Here is a 23,209-nt window from a genome sequence, read left to right as displayed (position 1 = left end):
TAGTGATTGATTGCACTAATAGCAATATGTAACCATGCATGTAACATACAGGCAAACATTTGCAAAAGGAAGCCAATAAAATTGATAAATTCACAGGTAGAAACGGTGACTTTTGATACATACCTCAGTATTTCACCCAATTGTACCTTTATGAAATACAATATATATGTCTGAGTTTCTTGTTGTAAAATAGTTGACAGTAAGAGAGGTTTTAAATTCTTTATTGCCTTAAAAACAGGTTACATTGCAGTGTTAGCACTTAGCAGTGTTTACAAGTAGTGTTCTAATTTTGTTCAGTTGATAATCTTCCTGAAGAAATGTTCAGTGTTTCTCTCCATTAAACCAAGGCTGCTTACCAAAATGGGACCCTATAGAGTACCACATTGAGTCATCATACCTAGCCGTCAAAAAACAGCGAAATGGTTCCAAAATTTTTTACACCATTCATTTTTTTCCCATGGTAGATTTTTAGAAACACTTAAAATAAGGGCTGTGTTTCATGTAGGCTTAGCCTTGTGTGACGTTTTGGTAACTGTGTAAATCTCTTTAGGACAAGGTGACTTTTATCAATATATTCACCCACCCAAAATGAAATGCTAATTAGATGCTAATGTGGCTAACTACAAATGCCATGATGATCTGGACGGGACTGCCGAATCGAGGCAAAGGTAAGAATCTCTGGATGAATCTAATGTTAGCTAAATGTAGTAATGAATAAATTGGATACATTTCTTTAAATGGTAAATTCTGTGAACTGTCTTGTGCAAGTTTTATATAGAGATGACATGCAGGAGCTTGCAGGGATTTGTAGTTTTGTATGATGTCTACATTGATGCGAATTAGTATTTTCGAAACCTGAGAGTAAATAGTGCCGAATATATTGATGGGTCACCTTGTCCGACAGAGATATGCATGGTAATTAAAACGTCACACCATGGTAAGCCTACATTAAACACAGCCCTTGTTTTAATTGTTTCAAAAAATCCACTAAGGGAAAAATGAATGGTGGAAAAACGATTGGAACCATTTCCCTGTTTGACCGCTAGGGTTTATGGGTATTATGAAACCTCCACTGTGTGGCTCTATTCCCTATGTAGAGCAGTGCACTATATAGTGAATTGGGTACCATTTTGGGCATAACCAAACCAAGCATTTTCAGTGTTAAGAATAAGAGCTGCATCATTTTCTGAAAGACATGAGTCAAGCACAATGCCATTATTAGTGTTTACATATTAAGTAGTATATAGTATATATATATATATATATCTTCATTATTTTGATGTTGAAGGAAATTCCACTCTAAAATGGTTAATAGCTTATACAACATGCACAAACTTACAGGCAAAACAAGAAGCCATGAGCCATTAGCAGACAGCACAATTCCTATCACTATAAATCCCTACAACACAACCCAAGCAAGCTGAAGCTGTCAGTAATGCCATTACAAGGACTGTTTGGACAAATACATATCTTGCATCAGAGTGAGTGATATGGCTTGTAACGTAACAGACCTAACAAGAAGGATACATTGTCTGTTGAAAAACGTAGACTTCTAGAACTCCAGAACAGAGTCGTGGTGAGACAGAAGATAGGAAATACACAATTAACGATATATAAAAAGAAAAATAACTAACTTCCGAGCAAGAGGAAAAGTGCAGAGTTAAACAAAAATCAACAAAATGTTAACGCATAGCATTAGGATAGTCTCTAATACTCCGAAGACAACTTCAGAGGAGCGTGTCTATAAAAACCATTTATTATGGTTAATCTATTAACCTTCTACCTATGTCACAGTAGTACTCAAAAGCTTTGTTGCTGGAGGTGCTCAGAAAATGGAAGAGTGACATCATGCCAAGCTCCTTGTCAATGGAGCTGACAAGTGCATAAACAGATCTGGGACCAGGCTATGACAAGATATCAATGTTCGCTGTAAAGTTGACACCAGCTCCCAGATTGTCCTGTATTCTCTGACAACAACCCAGGAAATACTATGCTATAAGCAATAAGGCCCCAGGGGGTATATTATATAGCTCATGTACCACGGCTAAGGACTGTTCTTGCACAACGCAACGCGGAGTGCCTGGACACAGCCCTTAGCCGTGGTATATTGGCCATATACCACAAACCTCCGAACTTGCCTTATTGCTATTATAAACTGGTTACCAACGTAATTAGAGCAGTGAAAAGTCATATTTTGTCATAACCTGATATGCCACGGCTTTCAGCCAATCAGCATTCAGTGCTCGAACCACCCAGTTTATAATACACTATACACACGTTCATCTGGATCTCCCTGAAACACATCAACAGGCACTCACAGCAAATCCACTGCAACCACTTCAACTAGAGATCTAGGCCAACTTAGAACAGCTGTTCTCAAACACCAACAATACCTCCCAAGCCTGTATTTACGTAGTGCATGTGTCTTCACTTCACAGTAACAATTCCATAGGCATATGTATGTAGTATGTCTGAATAATGCCAAAAATAGTGTTAATTACTATTTCAAAGTAAAACCGTTGGCCAATAATCTATTTTTAAACTGCGCTAGGCTTGGGGTCAATTCCGCTTCAATTCTGGAAGTAAACAGAAAAGTCCAATTCCTTTGTTGAAAAGCATTGAGGAAATGTTTAATTTCAATTTGAGTGTACTTCCTGAATTGACGACATTGAAATTGACCACAAGCTTGCATTGCACTATTATGGAGGATTACCTCTATATCCATATCCCACTGCATTGGAGGGTAAACTCCAGATCCCATGATGCAAATCTGCATAATGGTGTTCAGTTGTTTTGATACCCCATATCCATCTACAAGGCAAAAAAGGTTTGTTCGAAACAGGCCAAAATGATTGGAAGCACAATATTTTCAAGGCAACACTTATGTTTGTTTAAACTGTCAAGACGTGATTTGGTAAAGGGCTGTAGAACAATCAACAGTTCAATAGTGGAGGCCCAACAGATCTGGAATATATCTAACAATACAACCATGCAAAACACAGGGAAAAAATGGTGTTATATCTTAGAATGTGCAAGTGAAAAGTGGTGTTTTTCAAATGCATACTTAAAATAATGGGGACTAACTTATCTTCCACATTTAGCAAGGGCACCTTCTGATGCCCCCGGCTTGGAACGAAAACACAAAAATACACAACAAAATATAACATGATAGTACATTTTTCCATATACTACTAGCTTATTTCAGTGAATATTTGCTATTTCCAGAAAGTTCCAGAGGACAACAATAAGTAATTGAGACCTTTTCATTAATAATGTTAGAATCTAACTGCTAGTGTGTGTAGCAGACGTCACGGTTTTCAGGGCATATGTTTAAGAAAATGCTGTCAACTTTCTTTGAACTAGAATGCCTTCAACACTTTCAGTAGCACAAACTGCTCAATCTCCACAAATGCAGTCCAGCAAAACTAGGATTAGTGTAATTAGTGTTCTCTTAAGAGTGTCCATTTGTAAATTCACACCAACATGAGCTTAGAAACATAACATTGAAATGTGTATTGTAACATCAACAAATGCCGGTTGGGAAGGTGAGAGAAGGCAGTGGCGAATTGGACGTGAAGCTCATGACTCGTCGTCATGACATTGGGCTGCCTCAGGGTTTGCCTGTCAGGAGATTATGGAACCAGGTGCTTGCTGATGACGGGTGCTCCTTGCCCTCCTCTGAGGTGTCATAAGGGAGCAGGAACTGGGAGGAGGTGACCGAAGTAGGGCTGCCTAGACAGGCTTGGTCCAAGCCGTCGCCATCAGCCTCGGGAGAGTCCGGTTTCCAGGAGCACTGGGGCTGGTACCCTCCAAAAGAACCCACAGGGGGCTGAAGGTGCTCCTCAGGGCCAGTTTGGGGCTCCTCGGGGCATGATGCAGACTGCATTTGGGGCCGGTAACCTCCACCGCCAACACATTGGGATGCATCAGGCTGAGGCTGGAAGGGGGCCAGGGAGCAGGCCGAGGTCTGGATGCCGGTGTAGGTAACGTCGGTGTGTCCTGAGTCCATGGAGCCGGTGGAGGAGGCTGAGGAGTCGGAAGCATGAGGACGACGCTGGGAGGAGGAGCCTTCCTCCACCACCTGGTTGTAGTAGCGAAGCGAGGCGGGCTCGTCGGTGTCAGCCGCCTCGTCGCCGGTACCCTCCTCGTCCTCCTCGGGAACGGTCACTAGAGCCTCCTTGCTGGAGTCCCACACAGAGTCCTCCACGATGTGCACCATGCTGTGGGGAGAGGGCTTCACGTCCAACGTCCCCTGGAAACAAACACATATTAGTCCTGTGCCTGGCATCGTTTTCCACAAGATGGTGAAGATGGAGAAAGAGAACCCAGTGACTAGAAGGGATTAGGCCACACTGATAGGATAAGAACAGAGAGCTTACCTGTGTTATCCCCCAATCTCCTGGTAGCTTGGGTTCTGGAATCTCAGGGTAGAAGGCCTTCTTCACCCTTTTCAAGAAAAACAAAAAACAGAACATTATACTCTGTTTATAAACTGGGTGGATCGAGCCCTGAATGCTGATTTGGCTGAAAGCCGTGGTATATCAGACCGTATACCATGGGTATGACAAAACATTTATTTTTACTGCTCGGGGGTTTGTGATATGGCCAATATACCACAGCCAAGCGAGGTATCTAGGCACTCTGCTTTGCGCCGTGCATAAGAACAGCCCTTAGCCGTGGTATATTGACCATATACCACACCACCTCGGGCCTTATTGCTTAATTATAACAGACAATCTGGTGTTGGTGATTTAGTTTACTGGCTCCGGGGTGAAGTTTCCTCTAGGTTCAGATATGGGATCAGCTTCCCCTCCCCCAATCCGATGGCTTTATAACCATTAATGGCCAACAAATGCAAAAGTGACCCAAAATCAGTGTCTCTATGGGCAACTTCAACTCATTCATTTTGACTCTGCCAAAGCAGTGAGAAACACGAGCCTACCATTTCCTCTTCCTGTAGCAAGCAATGGTGATGACGATGAGGAGACAGGTCATGGTGCCCAGAGCAACCAGGATCTCCATGATCAGCCAATAGGCTACAGGAAAGAAAGGGAAATATTAGAGATGCCATGGTGCTGTGCTGGCGAAATAAAACTATTTTTTACATATCTTTGCATCCTGGTTCAATCGGAGCAGACTAAAACCACTGTCATGAAACTCACAGAATGACAGCTACACATACTAGCAGTCAAATACTAACACATTACATACAGCACTGATCAATTCGAATCCAAGAGTACAACAAACAAATGTGAGAGAACATACTGTAGAACAGTGAGACATAGAAACAGCTGTGAGAACATTGACAGAACATACTGTTAAACTGTGAGGCCTAAAAACAGCTGTGAGAACTGTGAGAGAATGTCGACAGAACATACTGTAGGGCTCCAGTGAGATGGACACTGTGGCGCCTCCGTCCTCCCCTGCTGCGGTGTAGGCCTTGACAGTGAACTTGTAGGAACCTAGGACCAGGTTCTTGACTGTGTGGTTGGTGAGCTGTGGATCTGTGATGTTGGCTGTCAGAGAGAGAGGAAACAGATGTTGTCCATGGTTACCACTGGTGAGTTCCTCAGGTTGAGAGGCTTAAACACAGCCAACTGATATGTCCTTGTTGATGGATGGATGGATTGATGGATGGATGTATGTATGTCACAGGAGGTTGGTGGCACCTTAATTGGGGAGGATTGGCTCGTGTTAATGACTAGAGCGGAATAGTATCAAATAAATCAAACAAATGGTTTGATGCCATTCCATTTGCGCCATTATTAGCCGTCCTCCCCTCAACAGCCTCCACTGATGTATGTACAGTATATGTATGCATAGATCATGTATGTATGCATGCAATTCCTGGATGTTAGATGAAATAGCCAGCCCCCCCCCCCCCCCCCCACACACACAATGTGTCAATTTATCGCGATATCGATTTTGTCCGTATGGCCCAGCTCTATAATACACAGTGTGAGGCAGAGTTTTTCTAGCTAGCGCAGACCAGTGTTCCGTCAATGATTAACTGAATGACAAAAATTCCTAAAGTGTCCTACAGTAGGAGAGCTGATCTAAGGTCAGTTTAGCCTTTTATATTTATTTGATTTATATCGTAATGAATAACAGACGGGGACGGGGTCTGATCCTAGATCAGCACTCCTACTCTAAGACGTTTATAAATCCAGGCCCAGGGGCTATTTCGAAGAATTACCCAGTAGGGTAAAGTCTGAAGGGTTACCCAGTAGGGTAAAGTCTGAAGAATTACCCAGTAGGGTAAAGTCTGAAGGGTTACCCAGTAGGGTAAAGTCTGAAGGGTTACCCAGTAGGGTAAAGTCTGAAGGGTTACCCAGTAGGGTAAAGTCTGAAGGGTTACCCAGTAGGGTAAAGTCTGAAGGGTTACCCAGTAGGGTAAAGTCTGAAGGGTTACCCAGTAGGGTTAGGGGTGAAGGGTTACCCAGTAGGGTTAGGGGTGAAGGGTTACCCAGTAGGGTTAGGGGTGAAGGGTTACCCAGTAGGGTTAGGGGTGAAGGGTTACCCAGTAGTGTGAGGTGGGATGCGTTGGTCAGGTAGACGGTATATCCCAGGATGAAGCCTCCCTGATGCTCCAGTGGAATCTGATCCCAGGTCAGTTGGACGTCAGCGCCCTCCTGTTTGGGTGACAGCCTGGGGACGGTCCGAGACGGGACTGCAAAGGAGGGGAGAGGGAGGGTCAGATGTGACAAGGAGATATTTAAAAAGGGATAGTGCACTAAAAACACATTTTAGTATTTTGTTCATAAGTCCACTGTTGATACTGTCCCATAGAATTGTACATGTCAGCTGTCAGGTTTGCTACTGTAGATAGATCACTTTTAGTACACAGAAGGAAAAGTGTGGTAATAGAAAATGCATCATATGACACAAAACGATTCATCAGCATACTTTTTGATTTATCTTCAACTGTTGAGACCATATGGTTGTTTATATTTTATTTATTCAGGGGAACCCATTGGAGACCAGGGAGTCATTTACAATGCTACCCTGAGGACAACAATTACAACCAATTCTAAATGATCCATAAAAATGACATACAGAATCAATACTACAACTTCAAAACACCACAAATACATTTAATTATATTCAATCCAAACAGTTGCAATTCTCTTTAAATCCACTCAACATTGAAGTCCTAAACTGCCCCAGAGAGACCAGTTTTCCAAATATGAGGGGCACTAAAACTGAAGGAGGATTTACCAACAGTGGGAAAAAAAAGTATATGAACCCTTTATAATTACCTGGATTTCTGCATAAATTGATCATAACATTTTAGGATCTTAATCTAAGTCACAACAATAGACAAACAGTCTGCTTAAACTAATAACAAATATAACTGTTCATGTCTTTATTGAACACACCGTGTCAACATTCACAGTGCAGGGTGGGAAAAGTATGTGAACCCTTGGATTTAATAACAGGTTGACCCTCCTTTGGCAGCAATAACTTCAACCAAATGTTTTCTGTAGTTGCGGATCAGACCTGCACAACGGTCAGGAGGAATTTTGGACCATTCCTCTTTACAAAACTGTTTCAGTGCCACAATATTCTTGGAATGTCTGGTGTGAACTGCTCTCTTGAGGTCATATCACAGCATCTCAATTGGGTTGAGGTCAGGACTCTGACTGGTCCACTCCAGAAGGTAAGGACTCTGACTGGGCCACTCCAGAAGGTCAGGTCTCTGACTGGGCCACTCCAGAAGGTCAGGACTCTGACTGGGCCACTCCAGAAGGCGTATTTTCTTCTGTTCAAGCCATTCTGTTGTTGATTTACTTCTGTGTTTTGGGTCATTATCCTATTTCATCACCCAACTTCTGTTCAATTCAAAGCTTCAATTTGCAGACAGCCTTACATTCTCCGGCAAAATGTTCCTGCAAAATGTCTTGATAAACTTAGCATGCTGTCCAGGCCCTAAGGCAGACCCAACAATGTTGCTCCCTCCACCATAGGTTACAGTTGGGATGAGGTTTTGACGTTGGTGTGCTGTACATTTTTTTTCTCCACACATAGTGTTGTGTGTTCCTTCCAAACAACTCCACATTAGTTTCATCTGTCCGCAGAATATTTTGCCAGTAGTGCTGTGCAACATCCAGGTGCTCTTTTGCAAACTTCAGATGTGCAGCAATGTTATTTTTGGACAGCAGTGGCTTCTTCCGTAGTGTCCTCCCATGAACACCATTCTTGTTTAGTGTTTTAAATATCGTAGACTCGTCAACAGAGATGTTAGCATGTTCCAGAGATTTCTGTAAATCTTTTGCTGACACGTAGGATTCTTCTTAACCTCATTTAACATTCTGCGCTGTGCTCTTGCAGTAATCTTTGCAGGACGGCCACTCCTAGGGAGAGTAGCAACAGGGCTGAAATTTCTCTATTTATAGACAATTTGTCATACCGTGGACTGACTTTTAGAGTTAACAATTCTTAATCTTAGGTCTTCTGAGATCTCTTTTGTTTGAGGCATGGTTCACTTCAGGCAATGCTTCTCATGAATAACAAACTCAAATTTTGTGTTTATGGGGAAGGCAGCTCTAACCAACATCTCCAATCTCGTCTTATTGATTAGACTCCAGGTTAGTTGACACCTGACTCCAGGTTAGTTGACACCCTGGGGTTCACATAATTTTCCAACCTACACTGTGAATGTTTAAATGATGTATTCAATATAGAAAAATACAATAATTTATTAGTTTAAGCACACCGTGTCTGTCTATTGTTGTGACTTAGATGAAGATCAGGTCAAATTTATGCAGTAATCCAGGTAATTTCAAAAGGTTCACATACTTTTCTTGCCACTGTAGATCGATACTTACTAGTGGAACCTTGAGTTAACCATCCCTGTGAACGTGTTTGGTATATTGGGGCGGCAGGGTAGCCTAGTGGTTAGAGCGTTGGACTAGTAACCGGAAGGTTGCAAGTTCAAACCCCCGAGCTGACATGGTACAAATCTGTCGTTCTGCCCCTGAACAGGCAGTTAACCCACTGTTCCTAGGCCGTCATTGAAAATAAGAATTTGTTCTTAACTGGACTTGCCTAGTTAAATAAAAGGTAAAAAAAAATATATATTAAATCCTGTTTTTATATTTTAACAGTGAAGTGAGGTAGTTTGGAAACTTCTTGTAGTAGAACGGACATTAATGACGACCAGTCAATCTTTTGATACAGGAAGCACTGACACATTAAAACGGTCTCCTGTGATAAAGCGGAGGGCACTATGGTAGATGGCATCCAGAGGTTTAAGAGTAGTGGCTTCTGCATTCCAGTAAATAGTGTCACCATATAGTCAAGAACTGGCAGGAAAGATGACTGTACAATCTGTTTCCTGCTGTTTAGGGAGAGGCACGATCTATTTCTATAAAAAGAATCACACTTTAAATCTCAGCTTCTTAACTAGCTCATCTGTATGTTTTTTTTAAACGTCAAATTATTGTCATTCCAAACGCCAAAATATTTATAGGCTGGAACATGCTCGATGAAAGAACCATCCAATGCATAAATGTGTAAGCCATCTACAATATTGCTACGAGAAAACATAACTTTTCGTTTTTCCCGCATTATGTAACGATTTTAAATCAACAAGGGACAAAATCTGAGGGCAGCTCCAACATAGTCTAGTCAGCCGTAGGGACAATAGAGTACACAAGTGTCATCTGCATACTGAGGAATGTTACAGGTCTTTGCAAATAGTCCAATATTATTTATATAAAGAGGTCAGGTCCCAAAATCGATCCATGCGGGACACCTTTAGTAATATCGAGGTAACTTGACACCATTAACGCACACATGGTCTCCTGTCTGACAGATAGTTCCCAAACCACTCGCAAGACGACTGGTCGAGGCCCATTTCAGACAACCATTGAATGAGTAGGGCGATGGTCGACAGTATCTAAGGCCTTGGATAGGTATATAAATATGGCAGCACAGTGATTCCTATGATCTAAGCAATTTAATATATAATTTAAGACAAGCGTAGTGTATTAACGAACAAAATACTCAAATGTGGTTTTTTTTGAGTAAAATATCCCAGAAAAGACAACTACAATATGCTCAATTGCAGTCATTCAATTGCCAGCCAACCTACCCAGTTCCTGCATGTACCCATGCCACCTCTCTAGCAACACCGTGGACTCCGATGAACAGGCATACACAGAAAACGTGTATCTCACTCCTGCAAAAAAGTTCCCTGCGATGGAGAAAAAAAAGCATTTATTGAGACACACTCTTTGATAGACTGGCTTTCTGGCAAATGCAGACGGGCCAGTCACACACTAAATCGAATATGTAAACTTGGGAAAAAAGAAAAAAAAAGTTATCTTCCCAGACTCACCGGATTGAACCATGGTGTTGGTGTTGTCCGCTGCCACCCTGGTCCACTCCACATTGCAGTCCTGTGTGCAGCTAGTGTTGTACCAGTCCACCACGTAGCCACAGCTAGCGTTAGCATGGGCCACCCAGGACAGGGGAAACCCACTGCCATTGAATGCGACCTTGGAGATGGCGGTGTCCTCTGCGTCTAAAAGATAGTCGGAGTTCAGTCACATTCCAAGAGACCTAGTTTTCCCAACATGCATCACTTTTAAAGTTACATGTGTAAAGGAGAGAGTGCAAAGGCAAGTATTCATAAAGCAGGAGTGCCCTGTCGCTGATTTCAAAACTGATCGTAGATCCGGAGTCCTATTCTGAGACGCTGAATTCGGCCCCCCCTTTCCCTCCCATTCTTACCTGGCAAGTGTCTGGGGATGACGACCCGTTTCCCCCCATTCTTACCGGGTAAGTGTCTGGGGATGACGACCCGTTTTCCCCCATTCTTACCGGGTAAGTGTCTGGGGATGACGACCCTTTTTCCCCCATTCTTACCGAGCAAGTGTCTGGGGATGACGACCCGTTTTCCCCCATTCTTACCGAGCAAGTGTCTGGGGATGACGACCCGTTTTCCCCCATTCTTACCGAGCAAGTGTCTGGGGATGACGACCCGTTTTCCCCCATTCTTACCGAGCAAGTGTCTGGGGATGACGACCCGTTTTCCCCCATTCTTACCGAGCAAGTGTCTGGGGATGACGACCCGTTTTCCCCCATTCTTACCGAGCAAGTATCTGGGGATGACAACGTTCGCTGGGAGGGAGGCTCCTGCAGGATTCTGAGCGGTGACCGTGACCGTGACCTTACTCCCGCGGTCAGTCACGTTGATGGGGAGACTATACACGCTCTGGGGAAGGGTGAGAGTCTGTTGGCTGTTCTCCTCGGGGCTCCACAGGATCACCTCATAACCGCTGATCTGGCCGTGGCTCTCGCTCTTTGTTAGAGGCTTGAGGAGAAATGGATAGCCGGTGAGGAGTACATTTAGGAACGGTTTTGCAGACACAGATTAAGGCTCGTGCTAGACAAAAAAATATGCTTAAATGGGGTGTTTCTATTGAAAGTGCTTTTAAATCCAGGACTAGTATTGTAGCTACTTTCTCACATGACCACTCACACACACAGAAACCCAGAATATTATGATAAGCAGCTAGGTAGTACTCACTTTCCACAAAACACGGCCTAGGTTGTCGCTGTCCATCCACAGCCATATGTCAGGAGCAACAGGGCCTGGCACAGGAGGAAAAAAAACAGAGCTTAAAAGCTGGGAATCCCTTAAATGGTGAAACTGCCACGGCCGTTAGTGACATTACAACAAAGACGTTACTGCAAACAATGAACACTGTTTTCCCCCACTGACACGCGTGACAGAACAGCAGCCTATGTACTGCAACATGTTTTACCATGATGCACCATGCTCCCCAGCGCTGCTTCCTCAACTAAACTAAAACAGTAACAACGGTAGTGGTGCCGTTTCCCCTACTGCATAGTTCTGTATTTCAGTGTTTTCCTCATTGTCTAACGAAAGCAGTATGTGTGGAAACAGCAACGCCATGTAACCAAACATATCAATGAGTCATGACTAGGTCAAAGGTCAATGGAATGTCAAGTCTCATTTCAGAGTTAAATGTTACTGTGATTGTTTTTTCATTTAGATGTTTTGTATGATTTATATATAAATCTCTGTCCGTGTTTACCTCTGTATAGCATTTAATCTCAATACCACTATTTATATTTCAATAAAATCATGTTCACAAAAAATATCTCCAATGACAGGGGTGTGTGCTTACGGTCCATTTTGGTTTGGAAACTCAGCGGGAAACTCCACTCTCCCCATTTCCAGAAGTTCTTCTGGGATCCACAGCGAACCTTAACGCTGTACTTTTCGTCGGGCTGCAGGTCCTTCAGTACCACTGTGTTCAGTCCGTAACCAGTGTAGGTTTGCTAGATTTTTAAACAACACAAAGCCATAAGCATACAATAAATTATTTCGATGTCATACACCTAGTCACATGATCCTTTCCTACATGTTTTCATGGTTACTGCCTCGTTGAAATAGAATTGAATAAAGGTGGTAGTGGTCGAATATTTTGAGATGTTCCAATCTCTCCCTTAAATGTCTAACTCTTTACTTCCTTACTCTCTGTACTCTCTTATAATTTAAATAACATTCCAAAAAATGTATCACACACACATTTGGAAACATCAGGGATATTGGATTACATCCATTTTAGAGGAAGATGCTAAATCATGCTAGCTACTGCCTGTAGCAAAAGGTAAACAACATATTATTGTGGATGCTGTCACTACTGGCTTACAGAGACAACTCAAGGTAAGATTAAAAGGACCCGTTTGCTTTTTTTCAATCAAATCTCCATTTGATGTAAATGGCAGGTTATAAACGTGCCCAGACAGACACCTGTTTTGGGATTTCACTTAGCTGGTAGGTTAAGTTTCTCAAAACCAAGTGAAATCGCAGAAAAATAAACAAACTTGTCCTTTAATGTAACCCAAACATGTATATTGGATAAATAATCCCCTTTCAGTCCACTCACCGTGCTGCTGTTCAAGTGGCTGGTCCGTTGCACCTGGCAGATAAGGGACAGCCTCTCGAAACCCTTATCCTTCCACAGCCAACCCACACTGGCATTCCAGCTATAGACCTCTGGGGTGGTCAAATTCACAGGGGCCACTGGGCGGACTGGCAACAACATTACATTCAAAAGAGTGTGTAAAGACCTCGCTCTGCTGATGCTGTGGACTTGTTGTATTGAGGTTTACATGTAGTCATCTAATATGAATCATATTTAGTAATAATGAGACTGTATCGAACAGCAGCACTGACCTCTGTGACCCAGCTCGGCTGCGTCTGTAAGCCTGAACTCGCCCAGCAGGTTGCGTGCGACTAGAGTCCAGTTCCCATCCCACTGCTCCAAACCACAACGCATGTTGCTGTTCCTGGCTTTGGGGCAGTTCCTGAACATTGCAATGGCAATGAAAAGTGATGAACGTAGACATTATTGGAAGCTTATGTTATGCAATAGGGATGAGTCCTGAATGACATCCTATTTCCTATACAGTGCACTACTTTTGACTAGAGGCCATTTGCAACAGACATATCTAAAGCTGCAATTATGTAACTTGTTTGTGCGATCCAACCAAATTCACATAGAAATGCGAGTTATAGATTTGTCATTGACATTGGAAACAAGTCTAAGAGGCGGTAGATCTATGTGCACTATTTCTCTGCTTCCCATGCTTAAGTTTCATTTTTGCGTCTTTTACTTTCAGTTTTGTACAACAGCTGAAAATAAAATATTTTGGTTATTGAAAATATATTTCACAGCGGTTTTGATGGTACAATGATTCTCTACACTCCAGAGTACTTATTTTCTCACATAAACTGAAATTATGCGAATTATTCCAATTTTAGCAACCAGGAAATGGCAGAGTGATTTCTGCCTATTGCACCTTCAGCAAACATAGAGGATGAAAGATGAATGTTTGTAAGACTGTACCTTCCATTCAGGGTGTAGTACGTCTGACGGGTCATTCCAAACAGGTAGGTATCTCGGCCCTTTGACCACTGACAGTCCACAGAGATCAGGTCATGGGTTTCACACACCAAGTCACTGGGCAGAGGGGGGTCTAGAGATGGTGGGGGGGGGAGATATGGTCATGGAAAATCTCAACATGTTTAGCCAATAGGTATTCACATACAATAGATAAGACATACAATGCAAATTAGCCGCGATTGATTCACAATTCTACATTGAACACGACAGTATGAGAGAGTAGAAGCAACACTACAAAGTGGACTTACACCCCACAAAGACAACAGCGCCGGCGATAATCATTTTCTTCTCGTTGCTGCAGACCACATTGGTCCCGGAGGGGTTGGACGAGCCCTGATTGGTCATCGTGGTAGCGTAGGTCCGCCTACTCAGCATGTTCTCTTTCATGAGTGTGTCTTTGTACCACAGGCTTCCAAACTGTTGACCCTCTTCCACGATGCAGCAGAACGTCATGTTGCTGCCCACGGGAACCGTTTTCCCCTCTGGGTACATTTGTGAGTCTGTGTTGTCCGGGAGGTCCAACCCTGGGAGAAGAAACAAAATGGAGATCAAAATGGAATGGTGGACATCACCAATGGTACGGTCGCTGACTGAACATTGAAGAGGCCCTCTTATTTAGCTGTTTTAATGCAAATGTCCTGCAATACACGACTTGAACATAACAAAATCAATCAAATACTCCTGCCTGTCGAGCTTTTATCTTTTACACACACACACACACACACACACACTTAGGTTGGAGTCATGAAAACGAACAAACTATAGTTTTGGCAAGTCGGTTAGGACATCTACTTCTTCATCTTCAACAATTGTTTACAGACAGATTATTTAACTTATAATTCACTGTATCACAATTCCAGTGGGTCAGAAGTTTACATACACTAAGTTGAATGTGCCTTTAAACAGCTTGGAAAATTCCAGAAAATGACGTCATGGCTTTAGAAGCTTCTGATAGGCTAATTGACATCATTTGAGTCATTTAGAGGTTCACCTGTGGATGTATTTCAAGGTCTACCGTCAAACTCAGTGCGTCTTTGCTTGACATCAAAAGAAATCAGCCCCAAAAATTGTAGACCTCCACAAGTCTGGTTCATCCTTGGGAGCAATTTCCAAATGCCTGAAGGTACCACGTTCATCAGTATAAACACCATGGGACCACACAGCCGTCATACCGCTCAGCAAGGAGACGCGTTCTGTTTCCTAGAGATGAACGTACTTTGGTGTGAAAAGTGCAAATCAATCCAAGAACAGCAGCAAAGGACGTTGTGAAGATGCTGGAGGAAACAGGTACAAAAGTATCTATATCCGCAGTAAAACGAGTCCTATATCAACATAACCTGAAAGGCCGCTCAGCAAGGAAGAGGCCACTGCTCCAAAACTGCCATACAAAAGGCCAGACTATGGTTTGCAACTGCACATGGGGACAAAGATCGTACTTTTTGGAGAAATGTCCTTTGGTCTGATGAAACAAAAATAGAACTGTTTGGCCATAATGACCATCGTTATGTTTGAAGGAAAATAACACCATCCCAACCGTGAAGCACAGGGGTGGCAGCATCATGTTATGGGGGTGCTTTGCTGCAGGAGGGAATGGTGCACTTCACAAAATAGATGGCATCATGAGGGAGGAAAATGATGTGGATATATTGAAGCAACATCTCAAGACATCAGTCAGGAAGTTAAGGCTTGGTCACAAATGGGTCTTCCAAATGGACAATGACCCCAAGCATACTTCCAAATTTGTGGCAAAATGGCTTAAGGACAACAAAGTTAAGGTATTGGAGTGGCCATCAGAAAGCACTGACCTCAATCCCATAGAAAATTTGTGGGAAGAACTGTGCGAACAAGGAGGCCTACAAACCCGACTCAGTTACACCAGCTGGGCCAAAATTCACCCAACTTATTGTGGGAAGCAATTGTTTAAGCAATTAAACTATTTAAAAGGCAATGCTACCAAATACTAATTGAATGTATGTAAACTTCTGACCCACTGGGAATGTAATGAAAGAAATAAAAGCTGAAATAAATTATTCTAAACTTCCGACTTCAACTGTACACACACACACATACATATATATAAATATGTAACAGTATAGCTTCCACCCCTCTCCTCGCCCCGACCTGGGCTCAAACCAGGGACCCTCTGCACACATCAACAACTGACACCCACGAAGAATCGTTACCCATAGCTCCACAAAAGCCGCGGGGGTGAACAACTACTTCAAGGTCTCAGAGCGAGTGACGTCACCGATTGAAACACTATTAGCGTGAACCCCGCTAACTAGCTAGCCATTTCACATCGGATACATATACACACACACACACGGTATTATTACTTTAAGTTTACACTGAATGTTGTTTTTTTAACTGTTTGGACATAGGCGGCCACAAAAAAACACTTAGGCGACCCGCACAATACTTTTCTATGCAGAAGAAACACTGATTATGGCAGCAGAGGCCTGCCCCACTGTAAAAACACTTTATTTATTCCAGAGGGGCAATTAGTTTAGAGTAGGTCTGCAACAACCACGACACCATACCACACCCATCCACTCACATCGTCATCAAATCCTCCTAAACCACCAGACATTACTGGCATCTAAAAAGGCATCAAAACAATTCTGTCCATAAAAAGGGCCTGTACGGCTCACCACACCTATTGTTTTCCCCAGTACATAATGCTATTGGTGAAAATGTGATATTCCTGTTTTATGCAAAATTCCATGAACTTTCCCCAAAAATCCCCAGGTTTTCCAGAAATTCTGGTTGGAGGATTCCGGATATGTGCTCATTCCCGTCTGATTGCGTGAATCTTACCCTCCTCTAGGAGGAACAACATATAGGGAGTTGTTCAAGCCCCCCCCCCGTGTGCAGAGAGACTAACCTGGAAGTATCTGTTGAGAACTCCATTCGCTGACATCTTGGCCGTCTCTGGAGCGTACTTTGACCGACAGAGAGGTACACTCCAGGGGTACTGGAGAGGTCCAGTTCCATTGGTGCTTCCCTGTGCTCTGGTTTTCTGTTACACCCACTGTTTCCTACCAAAACAAATAAGTCGAATTGTTAAGACGTTGGCTTTCCTGAGCGGGAGACCAGGGTTCAGATCACACCCATGACAAAAGCAGGTGCGGCAGTCGAGAGACACGACTGAAGAGCAAGACACTACAAGCGAACATGTAGTCTACCGACGCTAAGAAAGCGTTTAAATATACTTAAAAAAATTAAAACACAGTCTTGATCAAACATAATACTTCACTCACATTCAGCACCATCTCCATGAGTTCAGTGCGTAGAATCTCCACGTCAAAGGTAGAGGCGTGGCCGTCCTCCCATGTGACCGATAGCGTTTGTGTTTCCTTGTCTGCATCCAGCCTCACTTGCTGTGGAGGTGCGAGTCCTGCAGACCCATCGACAGTTTGAAAACCCAAATACAGAACGCTTCAGTTAGTGACTCTATCAAGTCCTGAGCATCAATATTATCTGATAATAAAACGTTATGGCGCTTTATGACTTGTTATGTGCATGTAACCTTTCTAAAGTCTTATTAGAAGGCTTATATAATATGTTATAAACACTAATCCCATCTCACTGGATAGACTTACCACTGGCCTGGCTCTCTGTGACCCCCAGGCCCAAGAGCAGAATGCAGAAGAACAGACTTGGCATGGTGGTTAAGTTAGATCCTTCCAGGTGATGCAGTCTGTGGTTTTACTGCAACAGCAGTTGAGACATGGCAACGGGAGACAACAGCACTTCCCTGTCGACACACACAATAAGATAATATTAGAACCAAATTACAATATGAATAAAAAGAGCCCTAGTCTCTGCATCATGTAATTTATCATGTGATTTACCTGAGACCCCAAAATTACAATGCCAGTTACAGACACCCTGTAATGACGTGGCACAAGTCGGCGTGGTTGTTCTGACTTGAATTCAGCAGAGCCACTTCAATTTTCGAGAAAAAGTAGCAACAAATATTAGACTATTACGTACAAGAGAATGTAATGTTTTCTCTAAAGTCTACAAAAAAATGCTGTGACATAAATATACAACTAGCAGCTGCACTAGTAAAAAAAAATGTCACGGACAAATTGTTCCCATTTCCCCTACAGTAGATTTGCATGCAGTAGCCTAGCTCTGGCACAATGCCTTAGTACACATCCCTTTACAAAGAGAGCAGAGGGAACTCGTAAGCTCTTACTATAAACTAATAATTAACAAGATACAAGCTTGTTATGATTAACCTCACAAAATGTGGAAGAAGTAAAGAGGTGTGAACAATATTTTGGATGACTTGACTTGCTTCTGCTTAAAATGTCATTAAATTGCTAGATTTGTTTTGAGAAACATCAGACTGTAAATACATGCATGTGAATCATTTTAAGTGAGCTTTTAGTAGACAGTGATAGGCCTATGAAGATCAGATTCTTCATTATTCCATTACACATGAACATAGCCAGATGTGTTTACTGCAGTGGTACATATGTGGGATCTTAACATGATCAGACTTGTGTTGCTGAGAATGTTCCTACACAACAAGAAATGCAAACGTGTAGTGTATTCAAGGTTTAAAACAACTTTAAAACAAAATTTGCAATTTCAACTTTAAAATGTCAAGACTTGATTTGCCCTAAGGATTGTTCCATGTCACATCAGCAATCTCATATTGTTCTGAAATCGTTTCTGTAGTTAGAAACAGAAAAGATTAGCATTCAAATCTTTGAATCTCTGAGAAAGCAATCAATTGTGTTAATTGATTGCACCCAAATTGGCCATTTTAATTTATAGAATTCATATAATATTCAATAGATAGAGTACCTAATATCTGATTTGGGCTAAGATTTTTTCTTACAATGAGTAAGACATGGGGAAAACAAAGAAATGGTCAGAGGCCAATGAGTAATTAGTATCAGGTCTCTATGTCTGACATGTAGTATCGTTTCTTCAGACTATTGTTCGGTTCTAAATAAACAAATCAAATCAATTTTATTTATATAGCCCTTCGTACATCAGCTGATATCTCAAAGTGCTGTACAGAAACCCAGCCTAAAACCTCAAACAGCAAGCAATGCAGGTGTAGAAGCACGGTGGCTAGGAAAAACTCCCTAGAAAGGAACAGAGAAAAAAACCTTGCAAACAGGATGCATTTTTTGGGATATTTTTTATTCTATACAGGTTTCCTTCTTTTCACTCTCAATTAGGTTAGTATTGTGTAGTAACTACAATGTTGTTGATCCATCCTCAGTTCTCCTATCAGAGCCATTAAACTGTTTTAAAGTCACCATTGGCCTCATGGTGAAATCCCTGAGCTGTTTCTTTCCTCTCCGGCAACAAAGTTTGTAAGGACGCCTGTATCTTTGTAGTGACTGGGTGTATTAATACACCACCCAAAGTGTAATTAATAACTTCACCATGCTCAAAGGAATAACCAATGTCTGCTTTATAAAACAAAAATATACCCATCTACCAATAGGTGCCCTTCCCTGATCTTTATGGTTGAATCTGTGTTTGAAATTCATTGCACAACTGAGGGGCCTTACAATTATCTGTATGCATGTATGCATGTATGCATGCATGTATGTATGTATGTATGTATGTATGTATGTATGTATGTATGTATGTATGTATGTATGTATGTATGTATGTATGTATGTATGTATGTATGTATGTATGTATGTATGTATGTATGTATGTATGTGTGTGTGTGTGTGTGTGTGTGTGTGTATGTATGTATGTGTGTGTGTGTGTGTGTGTGTGTGTGTGTGTGTGTGTGTATGTGTGTGTGTGTGTGTATGTGTGTGTGTGTGTGTGTGTGTATGTATGTATGTATGTATGTATGTATGTATGTATGCATGCATGCATGCATGCATGCATGCATGTATGTGTGGGGTACTGAGATGAGGTAGTCATTCAAAAAAATCACGTTAAAGACTATTATTTGACACAGAGAGTCCATGCAACTTATTATGTGGCTTGTTAAACACATTTTTACTCCTGAACTTATTTAGCCTTGTCGTAACAAAGGGCTGAATACTTATTGACTCAAGGCCAGAAATGTCTAAAAACATAATTCCATATTATGGGGTATTTTGTTTAGGTCAGGACAATTTAATAAATATTCAATTCAGGGTGTAACACAAGGGTGTAACACAACAAAATGTGTTACACCCTGAGTAAAGGGGTGTGAATACTTTCTGAAAGCCTTGTAAACCCAACAGTTTCAATGACTAATTGGTGTGCTGTGTCAGTGGGTGGCTTTTTACCAGTTTTTTGGATTCCTCATGTCTAACTCGTTGTTATAAAAAGGTTGAGACAAGGATATCCTTGCAAGGCCCTCCCTAACCCGGACGACAGTGGTCCAATTGTGCGCCACCCCATGGGCCTTGCGGTCGCGGCCGGCTGCAACAGAGCCTGGGCTCGAACCCCGAGTCTCTGGTGGCACAGCTAGCACTGCGATGCAATGCAGTGCCTTAGACCACTGCGCCACCCGGGAGGCCCCACTTTTTTTATTGAATATTATATGAATCCACAAATAATTCTGCAGGAATGCTAAATCTTATATGTTTCTAAGAAGAGAAACAATTTCAGAACAATCAGAACAATCAGATGGGTGTCAGAATCATCGTTCTTGTACTTTTTGAGGTGGAATGACCCCAAATAAATAAAATGTATTTATGGCAAAAAAATGGCCATTAATTATAATCCACATATTAATTCACATTTCCTGTTGATCCAGGAATATTTTCATGCTGTAGCAAACTGGCTCAAATTAAGATCAGACAGCTGTTAACTGTATCCTGGTCCCAGATCTGTTGGTCCTATCATGTCAATTCACTGTCATACCAAACATACAAGGAGTTGACATGATAGCAGAAACAGGTCTGGGAGCGGGCTATAAAATGCCCTTAGGTGCGACGCATCTAGGTGCTCGAGACAGAGATTTGGGGTTAAATCAACATTGTGTTGTGATGTTGTCATGACTCCACTCCAGTTGGTCCAGTTCCCTGGGACAAGCTTGAGCAGGCTTATCATCCTGCATTACAATGATAACACAACCGTAACTTAAAGGAGTGTCCATCTCTTCCAAACCCATTAAAGGAACATTGTAGGCAGTTAACTGGGTTTGCTATTATTAGAAAATATAAGACTGTACAGGTGAGGTTAAATAGAGCCCAGCCCTAAAGCAGATCTCCCTTCTGAACAATGAAAAAGACATGGGGCAGTAGGTAGCCTAGTGGTTAGAGTGTTGGACTAGTAAACGGAAGCTTGCAAATTCAAATCTCCGAGCTGACAAGGTAAAAATCTGTTGTTATGCCCCTGATTAAGGCAGGGCATTGACAATAAGAATCTGTTCTTAAATGACGTGCATAGTTAAATAAAGGTAAAATATAAAAACCATGCATTGCATGGTTTGGTCCACACATCCCCCAGAAATAAACAAGGTCTCTCTAGTCTACAGGTGTATAATAAAGTGACGCTTCACATCCAAACACCCTCAGAATTCTGTGGAAAATGACATGCTGAAGACCGAAGTGATAAAACACACAAGCACAAAGTCACATAAGGAGAAGGAAGTACAAATGCAGAGTAGAGGAACCAATATTGGCTGCTATGTCTACTCCTATTACAGCATCAAATGCCTAGAGACCACAAACACCACAACAGCCTGCATCCCACAACTGATTGCTTTCGATAAGAATCATGTTCCGTAATGCATTTCTGTGGAACCAAGGATGTGAAACAGTATGCTTCTGTTTTAATGGAAGGAGCAGATCCTTGGCAGTCTTAGGAATATGACCAACTAATTCGTTTCCTTCCTTCCTTCCTGTTCTCTTTCTGGGGAAAATACAACTCACTATCAGACAGAATAATAAGGCTAGCACGTATCCTAAATGAAAAGGGGTATAATTTCAAAAGCTTGCAGCAGCACCTCACTTGAACACGGAACTATTCTTCCACTTGTGTAAATAATCAGCCGAGTGAGAAAAAATTAACATGGTCATTGCATTTTTAAATACACAAGTCAAACAATTCACACCGCATCCTTTTTATGCATTTTAAGTCATGTTGAGTCAGAGCTGGGATGCTAGAGGAAAGCCTAATGATCACAGTTTAAACTCTGTACTGAAAGTACTCCATCTTGAAAACAGTGCGAAAATGCAAAAATTGACCATTGAACAAGATACTGTTTTTGAGTAAAGTGATCCGTTCCTCCCATTCTAGATCCACTTAATAGTATTTCCATCTAGCCTACATGCACTAGCTTGTCAGTTGACACTATTCAGTGATAAATACCTATTGTAAATCAACACACTTTGAGGTAGCTAGCATGTGTTCATGTAGAGAGGTAGTAACGGGCCATTCCATTTAGCAATCCAAACACCAGTGGGTACTGTTAACATTGTATTTCGTAATTTAGTTTAGTTAAAATAAATGCAATTTCTAGAGATTTTTAAAATGTAAATAATGGTTGAATATGAGGTATTAAGGATATTAATACAATTGTAGGGTGGGGGCTATCTAGCCATCTAACGTTACCTGCCTATTAAAATGAGCTAAATCTGTTTTTGATACCTGTTTTACTAAACTAACGTTAGCTATGTTCATATTCAAATAGCTAACCATAAATGAATAGAAGTAAATGGTTAGCAAACTCATGATAGCCAGTAAGGTTAGTTATGATTATAATAACACGTTGTATTCTAAAACATGCCATGGCCTTTACTTTAGCTAACGTTAACGGTTTATAATTTGGCTGATTTTAGATCAGTAGCTAACGTTAGGCCTTTTGATGCTACCTACACACCAATGATTCTGTACAAAATGTATCTAGACCAACACCATAATAATAAACAACCTCACTATAACGTTAGCTAACTAGTTTATAGTTTAACTCAATTCTACTAGGCTACTTGCCAGCAAGCTATATTTAGCTTTCTAGCTAACTCCGTTACACGCAGACATGATGTTGTTTCATGTTATGGAGAGCGCGTCAACCCAATAATAATAAAAAATCCGACATTACCTTACACCGACCTGGGATCACGTAGTAGTTGGTTTATTTCTATAACAATTAACCTTTTTAATGATCAACAACCGGTGGATATTAGATATAAAAAAAAATGTAAAGAGAGAGTTGAAATGTGAGTTTCAACAAGCTAGCTGTCTTGTCAAGCTTCTCCGTGAGTACAGAGAATTCAGAATTCCAGAATGTCGGATTTACTGGAAAAGGCGTACGATACACGTCCGATTCCATTTCG

General features: G+C 41.8%; 1 protein-coding gene across 1 annotated transcript; it reads right to left on the bottom strand.

The window, feature by feature from the left end:
- Positions 1 to 205: 205 nt before the first annotated feature.
- Positions 206 to 23,168, bottom strand: lifra (LIF receptor subunit alpha a). The gene is made up of 18 exons (XM_020467278.2): positions 22,975 to 23,168; positions 17,549 to 17,703; positions 17,207 to 17,343; positions 16,831 to 16,984; positions 14,195 to 14,470; positions 13,890 to 14,019; positions 13,217 to 13,347; positions 12,927 to 13,072; positions 12,162 to 12,315; positions 11,537 to 11,601; positions 11,098 to 11,320; positions 10,343 to 10,528; positions 10,097 to 10,198; positions 6,521 to 6,670; positions 5,379 to 5,516; positions 4,943 to 5,036; positions 4,380 to 4,446; positions 206 to 4,252 (listed from the first exon to the last, which is right to left on the bottom strand). The coding sequence occupies exons 2-18, from the start codon at positions 17,610 to 17,612 to the stop codon at positions 3,611 to 3,613; spliced, it is 2,859 nt and encodes a 952-aa protein (XP_020322867.1). The 5' UTR covers positions 17,613 to 17,703; positions 22,975 to 23,168; the 3' UTR covers positions 206 to 3,610.
- Positions 23,169 to 23,209: the final 41 nt, after the last annotated feature.

The sequence above is a fragment of the Oncorhynchus kisutch genome, linkage group LG3 (genome assembly GCF_002021735.2).
Source record: "Oncorhynchus kisutch isolate 150728-3 linkage group LG3, Okis_V2, whole genome shotgun sequence".
In the NCBI taxonomy this organism is placed as follows: domain Eukaryota; kingdom Metazoa; phylum Chordata; class Actinopteri; order Salmoniformes; family Salmonidae; genus Oncorhynchus; species Oncorhynchus kisutch.
The sequence above is the reverse complement of the archived record's forward strand: the minus strand, read 5'-3'. Positions and strand labels throughout refer to the sequence as shown.